The 16,783-nt window shown below is 48.9% G+C and overlaps 3 protein-coding genes across 3 annotated transcripts; 2 read left to right on the top strand and 1 right to left on the bottom strand.

Annotated features, from left to right (window-relative positions):
- The first annotated feature begins 7,266 nt into the window (after nt 1-7,266).
- LOC125527378 (uncharacterized) lies at nt 7,267-8,870 on the top strand. The gene has a single exon (XM_048691893.2). It carries the CDS (start codon nt 7,324-7,326, stop codon nt 8,656-8,658), a length of 1,335 nt encoding a protein of 444 aa, XP_048547850.1. The 5' UTR covers nt 7,267-7,323; the 3' UTR covers nt 8,659-8,870.
- Nucleotides 8,871-9,582: 712 nt separating this feature from the next.
- On the bottom strand, nt 9,583-12,054 carry LOC125527388 (uncharacterized). Its single transcript, XM_048691901.1, has 5 exons — nt 11,718-12,054; nt 10,907-11,063; nt 10,144-10,194; nt 9,887-9,982; nt 9,583-9,763 (listed from the first exon to the last, which is right to left on the bottom strand). The coding sequence occupies exons 1-5, from the start codon at nt 11,906-11,908 to the stop codon at nt 9,701-9,703; spliced, it is 558 nt and encodes a 185-aa protein (XP_048547858.1). The 5' UTR covers nt 11,909-12,054; the 3' UTR covers nt 9,583-9,700.
- A 2,639-nt stretch (nt 12,055-14,693) lies between these two features.
- On the top strand, nt 14,694-15,267 carry LOC125537960 (uncharacterized). The gene is made up of 2 exons (XM_087540376.1): nt 14,694-14,819; nt 14,884-15,267. The coding sequence occupies exons 1-2, from the start codon at nt 14,694-14,696 to the stop codon at nt 15,265-15,267; spliced, it is 510 nt and encodes a 169-aa protein (XP_087396502.1).
- Nucleotides 15,268-16,783: the final 1,516 nt, after the last annotated feature.

Consider the following 16,783-nt stretch of genomic DNA (forward strand, 5'->3'; position numbering starts at 1 on the left):
GAGTCCCGGATGAGATCCCGGACGTCACAAGGAGTTCCGGAATGGTCCGGAGGTAAAGAATTATATATAGGAATTGCTATTTCGGCCATCGGGACAAGTTTCGGGGTCATCGGTATTGTACCGGGACCACCGGAAGGGTCCCGGGGGTCCACCGGGTGGGGCCACCTGCCCCGGGGGGGCACATGGGCTGTAGGGGGTGTGCCTTGGCCTATATGGGCCAAGGGCACCAGCCCCAAGAGGCCCATGCGCCAAGAGATGGGAAAAAGGGGAGAGTCCTACAAGGGGAAGGCACCTCCGAGGTGCCTTGGGGAGGATGGACTCCTCCCCACCCTTGGCCGCACCCTTCCTTGGAGGAAGGGGCAAGGTCTGCGCCTCCCCCTCTCCCTTGGCCCTATATATAGTGGGGGAAAAGGAGGAGCAAACCAATCTAAGGCCTGGCGCCTCCCTCTCCCTCCCGTGACACATCTCCCTCCTCCCGCAGCGCTTAGCGAAGCCCTGTTGGAATCCCGCTACTTCCACCACGCCGTCGTGCTGCTGGATCTCCATCAACCTCTCCCTCCTCCTTGCTGGATCAAGGCATGGGAGACGTCTCCGTGCTGTACGTGTGTTGAACGCGGAGGTGCCGTCCGTTCGGCGCTAGGATCATCGGTGATTTGAATCACGACGAGTACGACTCCATCAACCCCGTTCACTTGAACGCTTCCGCTTAGCGATCTACAAGGGTATGTAGATGCACTCTCCCTCCCCTCGTTGCTAGTCTCTCCATAGATAGATCTTGGTGATACGTAGGAAAATTTTGAATTTCTGCTACGTTCCCCAACATGGCCTGTATTGTGCTTGAGAGTTTCTCTACTTGCCTATTTGAGAGTTACTCTTAGGATGTAACAATAGAGAAACTGTATGTGGGCCGATAGATCTTCAATGGATGGTCCAGATTGGCGAAGTGAGAGCTAGTAGGAGGCTAAAAACCCAAAAAATTGAAAGCCACCGGTTTAATATAGTAGTATTTTTTTGAATGGTCACTTGGGATCAAGTCCCCACCTGAATATTTTCATTCATAGTTGCCTATGGGGATTTGAAGCCTCTACAAGATAGGTTCCAACACTACAAAAAAGACGCATCTATGATGATACGGCTTTGTCACAGTAGATCGTGTTTCTGTCACCTATGTACATCCATGACATTTTTATGACAGAATCAAGATAGTCATACATGTGTTGTCGGGGGTGTGTTCCATGAGAATAATCCCTTTGCTGGGCCGACTCAGGGGATCCTCGTCAATAATGAGACATAGGAGTCAACATGCACATCCATCATCGAATGAAGATGCTCTGTCGGTGAGCCAAACTACGTGCGGGGCGGCTGGCTCTAGCTGGTCCCGCTGTTCACTGCACCACCTCATGCAGCGCCAGCGACCTTCTTGTGTGGCGAACGTGAACCGGAGAGTCGAGGCCTCCACCGCTACGAGGGATCATGCATCGGGAAGGGTCAAGGAGCTCCTAACTGACGCTCTTAGTGTCGGTTTAGCTTACTGGCGCTCGAAGGTGATGCTGCTGGGCCAGCCCAGCAAAATTTCAATCGGTCGCACGAGACACGAAGTTCGCTCGCGGATAGCATGCCCCTCCCCCCCCCCCAAATAAAGTGGCCCTCCTTGAGGATCAAACTCGCACCATTACACCCACATACAAGTATGGCTAACCATGAGAGTCACTAGATGCTAGTGACCAATTGTAGGGCGAGCTATTTAAGAACAATTATAGCTGCACAATTTATTTCATCGTTCTACCATTAGCGCTTTGATTTTTTAATTATTTGAAAACATTTTGGAAAACATGATTTTTATTTAAACTGGATGTTTTTGAAAGTTCACATATTTCAAAAAAGTTTGCATATTCATAAAAAGAGCACAAATACAAAAAGTTCAGGTATTCACAAAAGTTCACGGATTCAAAAAGCTTGTCAAATTGAAGAAAGTACACTAATTTGGAAAAAAGGTCGTGACTTTGAAAAGGTTCATGGATTTCAAAAAGTTTGCATATTTTACAAAAATTCTTGAAATTTTAAAAAGTTAACAGATTTTAAATAAGTTCATGGATTTTTGAATTAAAGAAGTCACATATTCGGAAAAAGTTCTTCAATTTTGGGTTAAAAGTTCACAAATTCAAAAAAACACTGAATTTTGAAAAAAATCATGGATTTGAAAAAATTCATTGATTTTGAAAAAAAGTTCATGATATTTTAAAAATAGCAATAATTTTTAAAAAGTTCACTAGATTTTGAAAAAAATTCATTGTTTATGAAAAAAATGTTCATCAATTTTGAGAAAAAGCTCACGAATTTGAAAAAAGTTCATTGATTTTGGAAAAAAAGATCAAGCTTGAAAAAATGTTCACAAATTTGGAAAAAAAATCATTGATTTTTGAAAAAGTTCAACAATTTCGAAAAACAAGTTCACAAAATTTAAAAAAGTTATCCCTTTTGCAAAAGAGTTAATCGATTTTGACAGAAGTCCATCAAGTTTGGAAAAAGTTAGTGCATTTTTAAAGAGTAAAATAAAAGAAAAGCAATAAAGAATAAAGAAAAGATAAAATAAAAATAAAATGATGAATTGATCCCAAATAAAACTTTACAAATCCTTCTTCAGAAAAAAAAATCCGACTGAACTGAGCTGCCGTAACACCTTGGATTTTCAGTCCTGACAAATTATTTTCTCGATTTGGCTTTATATTAGTACGCATAAAACAATATACTAAAAAATAGTACATACCACCTAAAAAGTAGGATATATATTATCCAAATATTCTTATATATACTATATAGTACACGTACATACTCACGGTTTTGACTAATAGTACACATGCAACATACAAAACTCACATGTACTGTGTGTGTTTATTTATATATATAATGGTTGTTGTTGCTTCTTCCTTATAAAAAACAAAGTTCTTAGCGGAAGTACCTTTCTACACCCAGGAGCAAATGCTCCCGGTATGAATAGTAAAATCAAAAAAATAGAAAAAATGTTCAAAAAATTTTGGAATTATTTTGCGACATACTTTCATAAATGTTTGTCGTGCACGCAAAATTTCATCATGAAATCACATTGGTGGACGGCGTGTAAGAAAACAAAATCAGAGCTCCAAAATGCTTTTGTAAGTAACATTTTCGGAGCATCGATTTTGTTTCTTTTACCACTCCTTCGACCAATATGATTTTGCGATGAAATTTTGCAGGCACAACAAACATTTGTGAAAGTATGGCACAAAAAAAATTCAGAATTTTTTGAATTGTTTTTTAGTTTATTTGATTTTACTGTTCACACCAGGAGCATTTGCTCCTGGATGTAGAAACTCCACATCCAGTTCTTAGTTGCTCCGTTAGTTTAAGTATTTTGGTCACTTATACACACTTTTTTAACAAAGTAGATCTTCCATATAAACAAGGGTAAATGATTGCTTCTCGGTCGCTTTTCCCATGCTGGCGCATTGGACAGGTTCAATCGCAAAAAACGCGACACATGCACACGAGACCCACTCACCATAAGTGCTACCTTATCTCTTCCCCAATGCACCACATCCACTCTCCTTTTCCTGTGAACAATCTTTCTTCTCCCTCTCAGTCTCTCGCTCGCAGCGGTTGTCAGCGCCATTGGTGGTGACGAGGAATGATTCCAGGAAGTCGCTAACGGCAAAATCTGGCAGCGAACGCTCGCTCGTTTTGCCTCGTCCACCGGGTGACACGTCTCTGCCCCAACCAGTGCCTCCAACGAAGATGGGAGAGCTGCAGCAGCGACAACTGTAGTCACGCGTTGTTTCGACAGGCCATCGGAGTTGTTGGAGACATCGCTGGCACTAGGTCGTCGTTGCCGGAGTCGGCGCATTAAGAGGGTGTTTGGTTGCCATCCTGAGACAAAAATGCCTGCCTGTAGTGTGCCTGAAATCTGCCTAGACCCCGTTTGGTTGGTGGCCTGATGAATCTGCTGGTAGCCTGGCCTGGAACACATACGAGGATGATTAGCCTGGCCAGCTGTCCAGGCACATGGTTAGCCTGAACCAGGCCACCCAGATTGGACCCCTGGAGACGCAAATGCACTTGTCTGGCATCGAAAGTCGAGCAAACAGTGCTGATTAAAGAGATCAGAAGCTGGCCCACTTGTCTACTAGTAGTACAGGCTCTCGCAACAAACCAAACAGCACCTACTGCAGGCAGCTTGGCCAGGCAAAATTTCTTCAATCTTCAGGCACACATCAGGCATCAAATTTTCTCAGGCACATCTCCCAGGGCAGCAACCAAACACCCCCTGAACATTTGCAGTCGAGGACGACGCGTGCTGGAACTAGCGTCGGTAAGGCCAACTCCACCGTGCGACCCCAAACAGACGTTCGGTTTGGTCGGATTTGTCCCTTTAGGTAGGATGATGGAGTCGTGTCTGGGTCTGTCCTGGGATGCGGTGTCCGTGCGCCCAGCGCGCGGCCGCATCCTTTGGCCCCATCTTGTCCGCCTCCATATTAAAAAGAGAACAACGTTTCAAATACCAGCGGCCCTAGTCACGCCGGCAACAGAGTCAGCAGCCTACACGTCCACGCCGGCAACAGAGCCAGCCTCCAAAATGAATAGTTTTGTTCGCCGACAACACAGCCAGCCTCCAAAATGAATGTGTTTCTCGCCGGCACACAACCAGCGGCCCGCGCGGGCGGGCGGCACCCATGCCAGCCTCCAAAAAGAACAGCCGCAGCCGATCGGACGACCTAGTTCAGGCCGCCGGCATCGAACATCTCCTTCTGCCTGGCCTCGAACCAGCTCCTTGTCTTCTCGCTCATCTTGGTCAAGTCCACGCTCATGATCGCAAGGGCCACCTCCTTTGCTTTGGTTGCGGCATTGGTGGCCTCGATGTCGAGCAGCCGCTGCCTGGCCGAGACATTGGCGGCCTCGATGTCGAGCTGCCTTTGCCGGGACGCCTCCTTCATGTCGATTTTCCTCCTCTTGGCAGCCTCCTTCATCTCAAGCTTCTTCCTTTGAAACTCTAGGTATTTGCTTCATTTGCTCGTCCTTGCTTTGCCGCTTTTTCTCGTCCCTCACATCCTTTTGAGACATCATGTCATGCAAAGTCTCATGCAAGGCCATGGATGAGGCATCACGTATGTCGTTCACCTTGGAGTTGGTCTTGCCCCTCGGCCTCTTCAATGCCTCGCCATCTCCACCTCCGGCGAACTTGGCCGTCTTCTTACTTCTCTTCCTTTGAAGTTCACGGTATTGATCCTTGAACTTGGGGCAATTGTTGATGATCATTCAACAGTGCACAAGAGTGAATGGATTGTCATTGTGCCGTGCCTTGAAGGCTTCCAAAGATTGAAATGCCTACGCCACATGATCAACAACAATTGAACATGCAAACATATACAAGGCCGAAGTCTCATGGACGTAGCAAGAAAAAGACTAGGATAAGGATAGCATCGCGCTCGGCGGCGAACTTGGCCGCGACGGCATTGACCTTGATGACCGCCCTTCGGTTCCTCCTCTTCGCCGATTCCACGTCCAACTTGGCGATCTCCTCCGGCGTGCACTCCGACTGCGGCTTCCTTGGCGCCTTGGCCGCCTTCTTCTTCACCTTTCTGGGCGGGTCGACGGCCAGGCCGTTGGAATCCGGCTGAGCGTCGGCCATGGACGGGGAGGGAGGGGGCGGCGGGAGGGATGTGGGAGGGTTTGGGGGAAATGGCGCCAAATGGGCGCGGGGTTTTTTTGCTTTGTGGCACTGACAGACGAGCCAGTGGAGGACAAGCGCGCGCGTCCCGCCCGTCCGCGCGTTGTCCGTTTCATCCCAAAATCAGCGCAAACTTGGGCCGGGGATGGGTCGAAAGCGGATAGAAAACAGACAAAAATCCGTTTGCTCCCGCGTGCTGGGCTGTCTGGTTTGTCCCTTTTACCCCAAACGGACGGGGCCGGACAGAATGGGGTCGCGCGGTGGAGTTGGCCTAATGTTGGAACCGGCCATCGATGGAGCTGGAATCGGTCGCCAACAATGCTAGAACCAACAAAAAAAGAATGTTGGGACCGACGGTGATGGGAGTTGCAACCGGTCAGCAATGCTGAAAATGGCGGTGACAAGAGCTGCAACCGACGGCTGAAAAAGCTGCAACCGACGTTTTTGCTGAAGATGCATCCAGCCCTGCTGTTTATGGCGGACTGCAACGTCAGACATGCTGGAACCATGGTCCCGTGATGTTGGAAACCAGCGGGCTGTCGTGCTGGGACGAGCAAGGCATTTTGTTGCAAGCTTCCTACCCGCCACGCTGGAACCGGATATGCGCCCTGCTAGACCTTGGGATGTTGCGACCGTTGTCGCGAGATGCCGGAGCCGACCGACAGAGGAGCTGTAATCGGCCACATGGGGAGACTGCAACCAACAGCAGCCTTGCTATGGCATCTTTTTACGTAGCAAGAGCCGCAATCGTGCTCGATGGAGCTGCAACCGATGAATTGGGGAAGACAGCGAGGGACGATCGTCGTTGCGGTGAGCACGTACCGCAAGGTGATGTCGGTGTTGCCGCTAGCTCAAGGGGTGAGGCAGTGTTGCAGGGCTTCGACAACGATTGATGTGATGTAAGCGGTGGTGGGACAGTGTTTGCCGCTATACCCAAGCACATACGTAGGAACTTTGACACGGTGGTTATCTTGCTGCACTGGAGGATATGGAAAGAAAGAAATTCCAGAACTTTTGATCATGTGGCATGCTCGCCGATCGGCGTCTTGGAGCGGATACAAGAAGATGTGGCCATGTGGCGGGCCGCCGGATGCATCGTAGATCTGCTAACTTAGCTGTTGCTGGGGCGTTTCTGTTTTGGAAGGCTGGTCCTCCGCAGAGTTGTATTGGGAACTCTGAGTTCAATCTAAACTTTTTAGACTGTCCATGATGTAACTCTCTTCCCTATCTAATAAAGATCGGCCAACGGCCCTTCGAGATGTAAGCGGTGGCGGGAGGGGGTGCATCCGGCCCGCAAGGGTGCTACGACCGGCGCGCGTGCGAAGCCCTCGAGATGTCTCTCCCCAATGCCTCGATGGGGCGGTGGCAGCTCGTCGGTGCTTCCATGCTAGTGGAAGGATGCGCGGCGGAGCAGTGGGGCCGCATCGTGGCGATTTGGGGCGAGGACGGATGAGGTGGAGAGCAGAGCAACGCGAAGCGAATGGAGCTGTGGAAAACTACGAGCACGTGGTGAAAGGGCGAAGAGATAATCCAACGATCCATGTTCCATCGTGCGGCGACCGGGCAAAATTTTGGCCGGTCGACCAACTCGACGCTAGTCACCCATAAACAAAACAAGGGGAATGCCAATCACCCAAAGGGCCTCACCGATGCTTCCGAACTCGAGAGCCCGCCACCGGCGCGACCCGAGCAAGCTCCTCTACAAGCCGCGGCCGCCGCCGGAGCCGCACCCGTTCCTGCTCCACCTCAAGTCGCTCCCTTCCCCGGTCGCCGCGGCGGCCGCGCTCCTCTCGGCGCCGCGCCGCCTCCACGACCACCCCTTCGCCTCCTGCGTGCTCTACCGCCTCGCCCGCGCGCGCCTCTTCCCGCTCCTCCTCCCGCTCCTCTCCGCGCTCCGCGCCCGCCGCGCCCCGCTCCGCGCCACCGTCTTCGCGGGGCTCATCGACCGCCTCGGCGCCGCCTCCCGCCCCGACGCGGCTCTCCTCGTCTTCTTCCGCGCCGTGCCCGCCTTCTGCTCCCACTCCAACGCCACCTTCCACGCGCTGATCCACTGCCTCGTCTGCAACGGCCGCGTGGACGCCGCCCGGAACATGCTCCCCCGGGCCGCCAAGCTCGGCGTCCGCCCCAACGCCGTCTCCTACAACATCATCCTCAAGGGGCTGTGCGGCCGGGACGGGTCCGCGGGCGCCCGCGTGGTGCTCGACGAAATGCTCGGCCGCGGCGTCCGGCCCACGGTGGTCACCTTCAACACCCTGGTCGGGGCGGCGTGCCAGGAAGGGGACGTGGGCGCCGCGGAGCGGCTCAAGGAGGAGATGGTGCGCCGGGGCGTCTCGCCGAACGCCGTGACATACTCCCTCCTGATGCGGGGCCTGTGCGACGCCGGTCGGCTGGACGACGCCAAGAAACTGATGTTCGACATGGAGTACCAGGGCTGCCAGACCGAGGCGGTGAACTACGGCGTGCTGATGAGCGCCTACGCGAGGCAGGGTGACGTCGACGCCATCAAGGGGCTGCTCTCCGACATGCGCAAGCGCAAGCTCGGGCCCGACGACGCGAGCTACAACGTCCTGATCAAGTGCCTGTGTGACAGCGGCAGGGTGGAGGAAGCGCACAAGGCGCTCGTCGAGATGCAGCTCAAAGACGGCACGGCGCCAAGCGCGGCGACGTACCGCGTCCTGGCCGACGGGTGCTGCAGAGCCGGCGATTTCGGGTTGGGGCTACGGGTTTTCAACGCCATGCTGTCCAGCGGGCATCGTCCCCTAGGTCACACCTTCAAGCACCTGGCGAAAGGGCTCGGCGAGGACGGCAAGGCGGAGGAAGCCTGCTTCGTCTTGGAGAAGATGGCGGAAAGTGGGATTTGGATGGATGCAGAAGGGTGGCGGTCTCTTGCTACATGCGTCTGCAGCGGCGGTGCAGGTGAGGTGAAGCTCGTCGATGAGCTAGCGTTGTCATCTTGACATTTCCAGTCCATGTGAGGCTTTGACAGCCTTCAGCTGTGGCATTTTCATTTGTCTATTCTCTTTATCTTGCTTCAGTTCCAGAAGCATTTAGTTGTGCAAGGCAAAATGCATAATGCTCCTGGGTATAATGGCAGATAAAAGATGCGAGTCTTACTGCTGAAAGTGAAGTTCGTCAGTTTATTTCAAGTTAGAAATCTGTGTGCAGTTTATCAATCTTTCCATACCACTTTCAGAACTGTCGTTTTTTAAAATGGTCACCGGGGGAGGAATCGCCACCTGTATGTCGATCTCATTTCGGAAAGAATGATCCGGTTTATGTAAGAAACCGAATCGAAAACCTTTTTTTCCAACCGGGCTCGCACCCCTTTCCACTAATTTTGCAATCAATGGAAATACATCAGTCTGTTTTCAATCAAAAACCATTGATTCAGTTTACATGAGAAACCGAAACCAAATCAAAAACCTTAACAATGCTGAGGGGCAAGCCTGGCTGGCCGAGCATGCACCAGGGAGAAGCGTCGCTTTAACGCCAGCGAGAACAAGTGATGGTGATTAAGTGATATGATCGTAGAGAATGTGGTGAGTGGACATATCTCCACCAACGGGTGGTCGTAGCCCAAAGAGAAATGTAAGTGAAGGGCACACACAACAGGGAGAGAGATGACAAGAATTGCTACTGAATGGCGTTTTGATGGAGAATCTGGAGAAACCTCAGAGAAGTTCACCGGGGATGGGAGGGGATGAAGAGAAGAACAAGGCGAGGGGCTTAGCCTGGCGGCCTCCTCCGGTGACGGCAAGGCCTGGGAGGGTGGCGAGAGAGCAAGCCGGAGACAGCTGCATGGTGTCGTAAATTCGACGACCATCATCTATCTACCAGCGCAAAATATGCTGTAACCAGCAAAGAACAACACACGCAACCAGTTCAACAGAAGGGCACTTTATATGGCCAGAGATACAAAGTAGACTTTGCACAAAAAATGTTCCTCGTATAAAAGTAGTGTAATCTGAGTATAAGGCAAATTGCCAACTACAGTATTTCTCATACAGAAGAATTCCCCATTAAATACGCTACTGTACAACCAACAAGGGCTCCGGCAAAAACCTGCACAAAAAAGGCATAAGTCAGCACAAACGTACACCTAAAAATAGCTGCGAGTTGCGGGTGTAACAAGTCTGAATGGCAAATTCAGTTTCTTAAATTGGCGTGAAATATGAATCGAGCTACCTGAAATGGACTGTGTCCAAGAGGTTCCCGAAGCGGCCGGAAGGTAGAGATAATTGGATGTTCCGGTGATAAATCAGAAACTATTTGATTTAACAACTGCAGCAGAATTTAATAGACTATTAGAGGATGGAAAGGAAACAATAGACCATTAGGAACATGGTAGGTGAAAATATGAAACAATAACACGATAAAAAAAATATTGCTAGTAGGCAAAAATCACTGATGTGAACAATGGGCGTGCAAAACCATGAGCTTACCGCAGCTTGGCGGCCTGTGTGAAACCTAACTCCTGATGCATCATACATTACCTGTAACGAGAAATATATGCTTAGAAACCCATACTGAGAAAAGAGCTTATGTGAATATGAATACACTCATGACTGATCTTTTTTTTAAATAAGATTTGAGAAAAGGAAAAACATAAAGTTAAACTGACAGACGATTATGTTAGAGCACAGCTGCAGACTTGGCATGGCAACAATTAAAGTACATAAGTTACAGACCAGCTTGTGAACTCACAAATACAGTAGCTCCTATCACTTTATTATTCGAAATTAGCTCTTATTCCTAAGCTTTATAGACCTTTATTAATGGAATCACTTTAGGATGAAGATGTGCACATCCAGCGTCACTGCACAGCTATAAAAGTTGACCATAAAAGTAGTTAACCACCTCATGAATGACAAGGCCATATTTTTGGAATTTTCTTATTATTCTTTCACTAAATCACTCTATCAAGCTAATAGACAAGACTATCTTTCAGCAAGGTGCCTTTTGGGGAAAATCCATGTCCATCCCCAGCAAAGCAAGAAGCAATCAAATGCCTACTGAATTGGGGTATTGATAAACATGTACTACATTTTAAAAGCAACAAATAATACCAAAAGGGAAGAGAATTCTTAACGGAGATGCAACTAGTCACGAGTATATCAAGTTATGAGAGAAAAAGCACTTTCTTGATTGCGACATTCACTTGCTTGAAAAAGGAATGCATGGAACCTGGTTGGGTCAAGTACATACAACGGCAGCAAAAACCAATGCAAGGGCGAAAACAGAGCTATCTCCGCCTTCTTGTTGGCCAACCGCCACAGCCAAACTTGCCACGGCCGCAGAAAGAGATGAAATAACTCCGGAAGATGTAAGAAACTTCCTTGCATCCCACTTCTTCTCCTTTAACCTGCATGTCTAGGGCGAACAAAGCACAGCTTAACGAAACAGCAGCGCAACTGTCCAACTTGCTATTCAACTGCAATGGTTCTGAAGATACAGTAATGCGCTTTTCCTTTGAGCAGGATAGTCTTATTCAGTTATCAGCGACGCAATATACATATATGCGATACTGGTGTCCGGTTGTGCGGTGGAAATAGTTCTGGTTCCACTGAGTGATTTTGGAAAAGCAGTACTAATCTCTTACAAGTTATTTTGGCAGCAAACGGGAAAATGTAACAGCTAACTCAGCCTGATTAACCGATCGCGCATGGGTTTTCCAAGGAATAAGACCATGTACTGAATTTCAGTGCAGACGGCACAACACAGATCGCATAGGCGTGCATCGAACCGATAAATCCTCGTCTGCGTACACAATCCTCCTACTGCAGCCAAGTTCATCCCTCTAGTCTCCGCCGTGAACGGAACCTAAGATTTCTGAAACGCTAAGCAAGCCGCTTGCTTCCACATCAAAAGAGGAAACCCTTTCGCTACGCTTTCTATCAGCAGAAAAAAAAACTACCGGATCGCAGGAGCGACACCCTGAAGAGATCGCACCGACAGCGAAGCGGAGGGCGCGTCGGATCTAGCAGAGCGGGCGGGAGGGAGGGAGGGAAGGGCGCACCAGATGGAGAGGACGTTGACGAGGTTGGCGAAGGCGAAGGCGAGGAGGGCGGCGCCGAGGGGGAAGTTCCCGCCGGCGCCCGCGGCGGGGACGCCCCCGCTGGCCCCGGCCAGGCCGGCCACCGAGGCCGTGGAGGGCGTCGTCCCGGCGGCAGCCCCCGCCGCGGCGGTCAACATCTCGGTGGCCCTCATGCCCGCCCGTCGGTGGTTGGGACGGTTGTTCACTCTGGCTGGCTTGGCTGGGCTCCCCCTCCGCGGCCGGCTCCGTGTTCCCCCTCTCTCGGTTCGGGATCGTCTGTCGCGCGTATGCTGCTCACTCGTGTGGCGGAGTGGGGCTTGGCTTGGGGCCGCTTCGGGGAAATATCTGGTGCAGGGTGCACCTGTTTTGATTTAGCTATTTTACGAATGTGTAATAGATGTGAATCTTTTTTTTAGATAAAAGGTGTGAATCTTTCAGGACATAATAGTAAGAATAATATATCTATATCATACATAATATTAGTGATTAGCCCCACATTATTCTCTCACAAAGTGTGTTGGAGCTCAGGTTGCAGTTGACTATTTACAACCCATCTTTCTTCTCTTTCCTCGCCTATTTCCTCCACCTCATCATAAATCTGAGGTGGTAACTCTTAACTCTTATAACATGTTTATGTCATCTTATTATAGTTGCTCTCATAGTAGGGTACTAGGGTAGGATTTGTTTAAAAATGTAGTTAGTTTACACGAGATGTTATAACAGTGTAGAATGTGCCAAAAAAAATCCACATATGGCTAGAAACACGTGGTTGGTATCTGGTTACACATCGTACTTCCTTCCTAAAATGTAATGCCCCTCGAATTCTAATCCTAATTTGGGTGAACAAAGTATGAGTTATATGACACATTATACCATTAGATTCGTATTCAAAAGATGTGTGCATCACTCACATCGTGCAATTGAAAATTGTCCTACACACGTCTATAACAGTCCACTATGTGCACCCTTTTCAATCTTCTCTTGACTTATTTCCGTTGAAACTATTGTCCGCATATACTTCCTCCTCCATTATCCCTTTATCGCTAGCTCTCTCACACTCATACCCCCCACCCCACCCTGTGTGTTGTGTCTGATGATCTCTCCACACAGTCATGGGTGACCCCCCCCATCCCCTTGCACATGCATTGCTACCCGACGCTGCTCGCCTTGCATTACCGGGATGAGGGGGTAGTAGGATGACACAACATGGGCAGGAGTGGTGATGCAAGCCTCTCACGAGCTGTTGCAAGAGACAGCCACTTCAAGGGTCGCCATTGCATGGTGATGCAAGGGGCAGACGATGATGCTATGTATGGTGAGGGCGGGTGCTGCAAGCTTTGTGACGGTGACATTGTGTGATGTGACGAGGCGGGCATTGCCTGACAGTGTTGCAAATGACCATCGTCGATGCTCCGTGCGACAACAGTGAGTGCTACAAGTGACGACGACAGGTGCCACAAGCTTTTGCGATGGTGATGTTGCATCACTAGTAGAAAACATGGCTTTGGTCCAGGCCGGGTAAGCCCATTAGTCCCGATTCACTCATGAACCGGGACCCATGGGGGCATCGGTCCCGGTTTGTGAGGCCAGGGGGCCGGCCGGGCCTCGGGGGCCATTGGTCCCGGTTCGTCTGGCCCCTTTGGTCCCGGTTCCAGACACGAACCGGGAACAATGTGCCTGGAACCGGGACCAATGTGCCCCACAACCATTGGTCCCGGTTGGTGGCTGGAACCGGGACCAAATGGTGTCCTTTAGTCCCGGATCCAGTCACGAACCAGGACCAAATAGATGCCTATATATATACCCCCTTGCCTGCGAGCAGAGCACTGGAGTGCTCTGTTTTTTCGGCCGGCCGTGGAAGAGCTTTGTGGTGCTCTAGCTCACCTCCTATGCACATGAGGTGTTCGATGAAATGCCCGAGCCACACTTAAGCTTTCTCCTCTCGAATCTCCTTGTCCAAGCTCCATTTTTCTCAAGATTTGTCTAGGTTTGGCGGTCCGTCATGTCCCGTCCCCGTCCTCACCGCCGTCGATCGCCCGCGCCGATCTCGCCGCCGGCACCACCTTGGTGAGCCTCTTGATCTTATCTTCTTTCTAAAAGAAAAAGTTCTTACTTGTATGATTTACATAGATACTTGTGTAATTTTCTTACTTTTATTATTGTTTGATATTATATAGTGCGATGGTTTTGGTATCCGCCTCCGTCGCCCTCGTCCTGTCTCTAATTCGGATGTGGTATATATATTATCTTTTATAACTATTTGTTTCATTTAGTGTTTATGACAATTATGCCGATAAACGTGACATGGATTTTTTTAATCTAGAAGTTATGTGAACCAGAAATTCCAACCGACCCTATTGTCGAGAGGTTAAATTTAGTTGAAGAAGAAAACAATTACTTGAAGGAAAAATTGAAAAAAATTGAGGAGGGGAAGATGATATTGGAGTTGCATGTTGCGGATGTCGTCGATGATCACAAGATCAAGATGGATGCAATGCGTTTGAAGATTAGAAATATTAGAAAATATGCCATTCATACTGCGATAATTGCTAGGCGCGGACGAGCTCGCGCGCTCTCGGAATCTGTATGCGTTCGATCCGCTGGAGGCGCGAGGGGCCCGCTGTATTGTACGCGACGGGTGAGTACAGTTAATGTGCGTACGTAACGGGCAAGAGACGTTGGTGGCTCAGGCGTTAGACGAGGATTTCACGGTGTTTATGTAACGCGTCGTCTGTCTACTGTTCTGGACTTGTGTGTACCGGAAGTACGAGACGGCCTGTAACGGTGAGGTACAGTAAGTAGTTGGCGGCCCACTGGATGTATTTAACGCAATCCACGGGCCCTTCTGGATCTGGTCCCCGTTCGATCCCCAAAATCGCAAGACGAAACCCTAGACTCACCCCACAGTTTCTTCTAGGTCGCACCAAATCGGAGCAGATAGATCCCTAGGTATCGAAGATGGCGGATCCAGCTGCTCCGCCAATCGTGCCTTGTCCGGATTGCGGCAGGAACGTGGTGACCTACGTTGCTAGGCGCGGGCAGAACGCCGGTCAGTGTTTCTACAAGTGCCGGAATCACAACCGTGTTTTTTGAGATGTTTAGCTGGGTAGATTATCACGAGGTACGTGTTCTTGTGGATCCATTGCAGCCTTCAGCGTGCGGATGCGATTTCTACAGGTGGCAGGAAGGCTATGCAGCGCATCTGGCCAATCTTGAAGGAGGAGAAGCTGCTGTGGGTCAAATCGGTCCGGGTCAGATACAGGGTGGGCAAGCTGTCGAAGCTCAAGTTGTGCAGGCTGACCACGGCCAGCCGGTGCAGCAAAATGGGCCGCCGGAGGCGTCGCAGGCTGCATCGTTTGCTAGTGCAGTCGCAGGATATATGCTCGCGACAGCTCCAGCTGCCGGTCGGCAGGGTGTGACAGTCGCCGACGCCGCCTCCATCAACCTGGTGGTATCTGTAGCAAACCTGGTAATTGGGGTGGCAATTCTGCTGTTGCTGGTGGCAGATGTTGTCCTGCGCCTGGTTAATTAGGTGACGTGGCCGTTCTTATCTGGCCGAGACGGCAGAGTGGTTAACTAGGCATAGGCTTAGTGTTATGCAAAATTACGTTATGCTTTTCTAGTTGGTCGATGTGTGGACGTGACGCTGCCATGTAGTGCTAAGTGTGGACGAGCTGCAGATGTAATGTCCTGTGTGATACTATGAATGATGATGCCTACGGTGTGTGAAATATGTCTTTTTTTATCCTGTCAGAATGGGAGTTTCGAGAGATGGCTTTTCAGCATGAATGTCATTTTTCCTTTTTGCATTTTAAGCCGTGATTTTTAGGAGCTGGCGTGCATGTATGAAACGGATGGTCACCAACATGGTTAACCATTGTTTGTATGCAGATATTCAGGCATAATTTTTTTATTCCTTTTGTGTTACTTAGATTTAGTTTTTACATTTATTCCTGTACGGCAAAGATATATTTGTTAAAATACAAGTTTATATTTTTATATATGTCCATATTTTTTAGATGCATATTTTTTTAGTATGTTTTTGAATTGACTGATAATGATTTTTTTTGAAAATAAAAGAATTACATCTTTTATTATGGCAACATTTTCTATGAACACATATAAATATTTTAAACAGAAGTGGTGCTTTTTCATGGGTGGTCGTTCTTTTTTTTTATGCATTTACATTTTTTAAATTGGCCGATAATATTTTTTAATACTTGTTTTCACCATTATTCAAATGCTTGATAATTTTTATAAGTAATGATTAACTCCTTTCACACATGCTGTATATAATTGGTATACACTCTTAGGCAAGAGAAACATTTTATTTATACACTTTTGAACATTTTTTTGCACATGCTGCTTAATTTTTTTTGCACACGCTGCTTAATTTCATATACATTATTAAGATTTTCTATACAAAATTGTTGTACTGTCAGATGCTTGTTTAACATTCGTCAAGCACAAGTTTTTTTGATTTTTAATATCCGGTCAGTAATATTAACGCATAGGAGGTGAAACAAGCGTGTAACAGTAGTACTCCTCGTCCCTCAAAGTGATTGGGCTGTTCGTTCTGGTGGGTTGGCCCGTCGTGCGTAGACTGCCCTGCCCCGTGCATCCCTTGGCATCTAAATCGCCCGGAGCCTTGTCCGATGTGCTTGACCACCTACCCCCTTATCCGCATCTGAATGGCTATCCAGTCAGAGACGTCACAGCCGGAGCTTTAGTTCAAAGAAAGGTCGCTAGATCTGGATCTCGTGAAGCAGGTATCTTCTCCGTCGGCTCTGAAGGGAGGTTTGCAGTAGCTGCTCGGGTGCGGCGCTTGGCGCCTCGTTGCCCGGGTATTCGCTGGTACGTTTTTCATGGCGTCAGATCTAATTTCGGCTGTGGCATGTAGTTTTGCATATAGATTTTGTAGCTTGGAATTGAGGAGTAGATCCATGTAGTGATTCAGTTGCAATATTGTAGATGGACGAAGAGTTTGAGGAACATGATTTTTCTGATGGAGCGGTGGGTGAGGGAGAGCCTGCACTTGATCCGACAGA

This window comes from Triticum urartu, chromosome 1A (genome assembly GCF_056163025.1).
Source record: "Triticum urartu cultivar PI428250 chromosome 1A, HENAU_Tu73, whole genome shotgun sequence".
In the NCBI taxonomy this organism is placed as follows: Eukaryota; Viridiplantae; Streptophyta; class Magnoliopsida; order Poales; family Poaceae; genus Triticum; species Triticum urartu.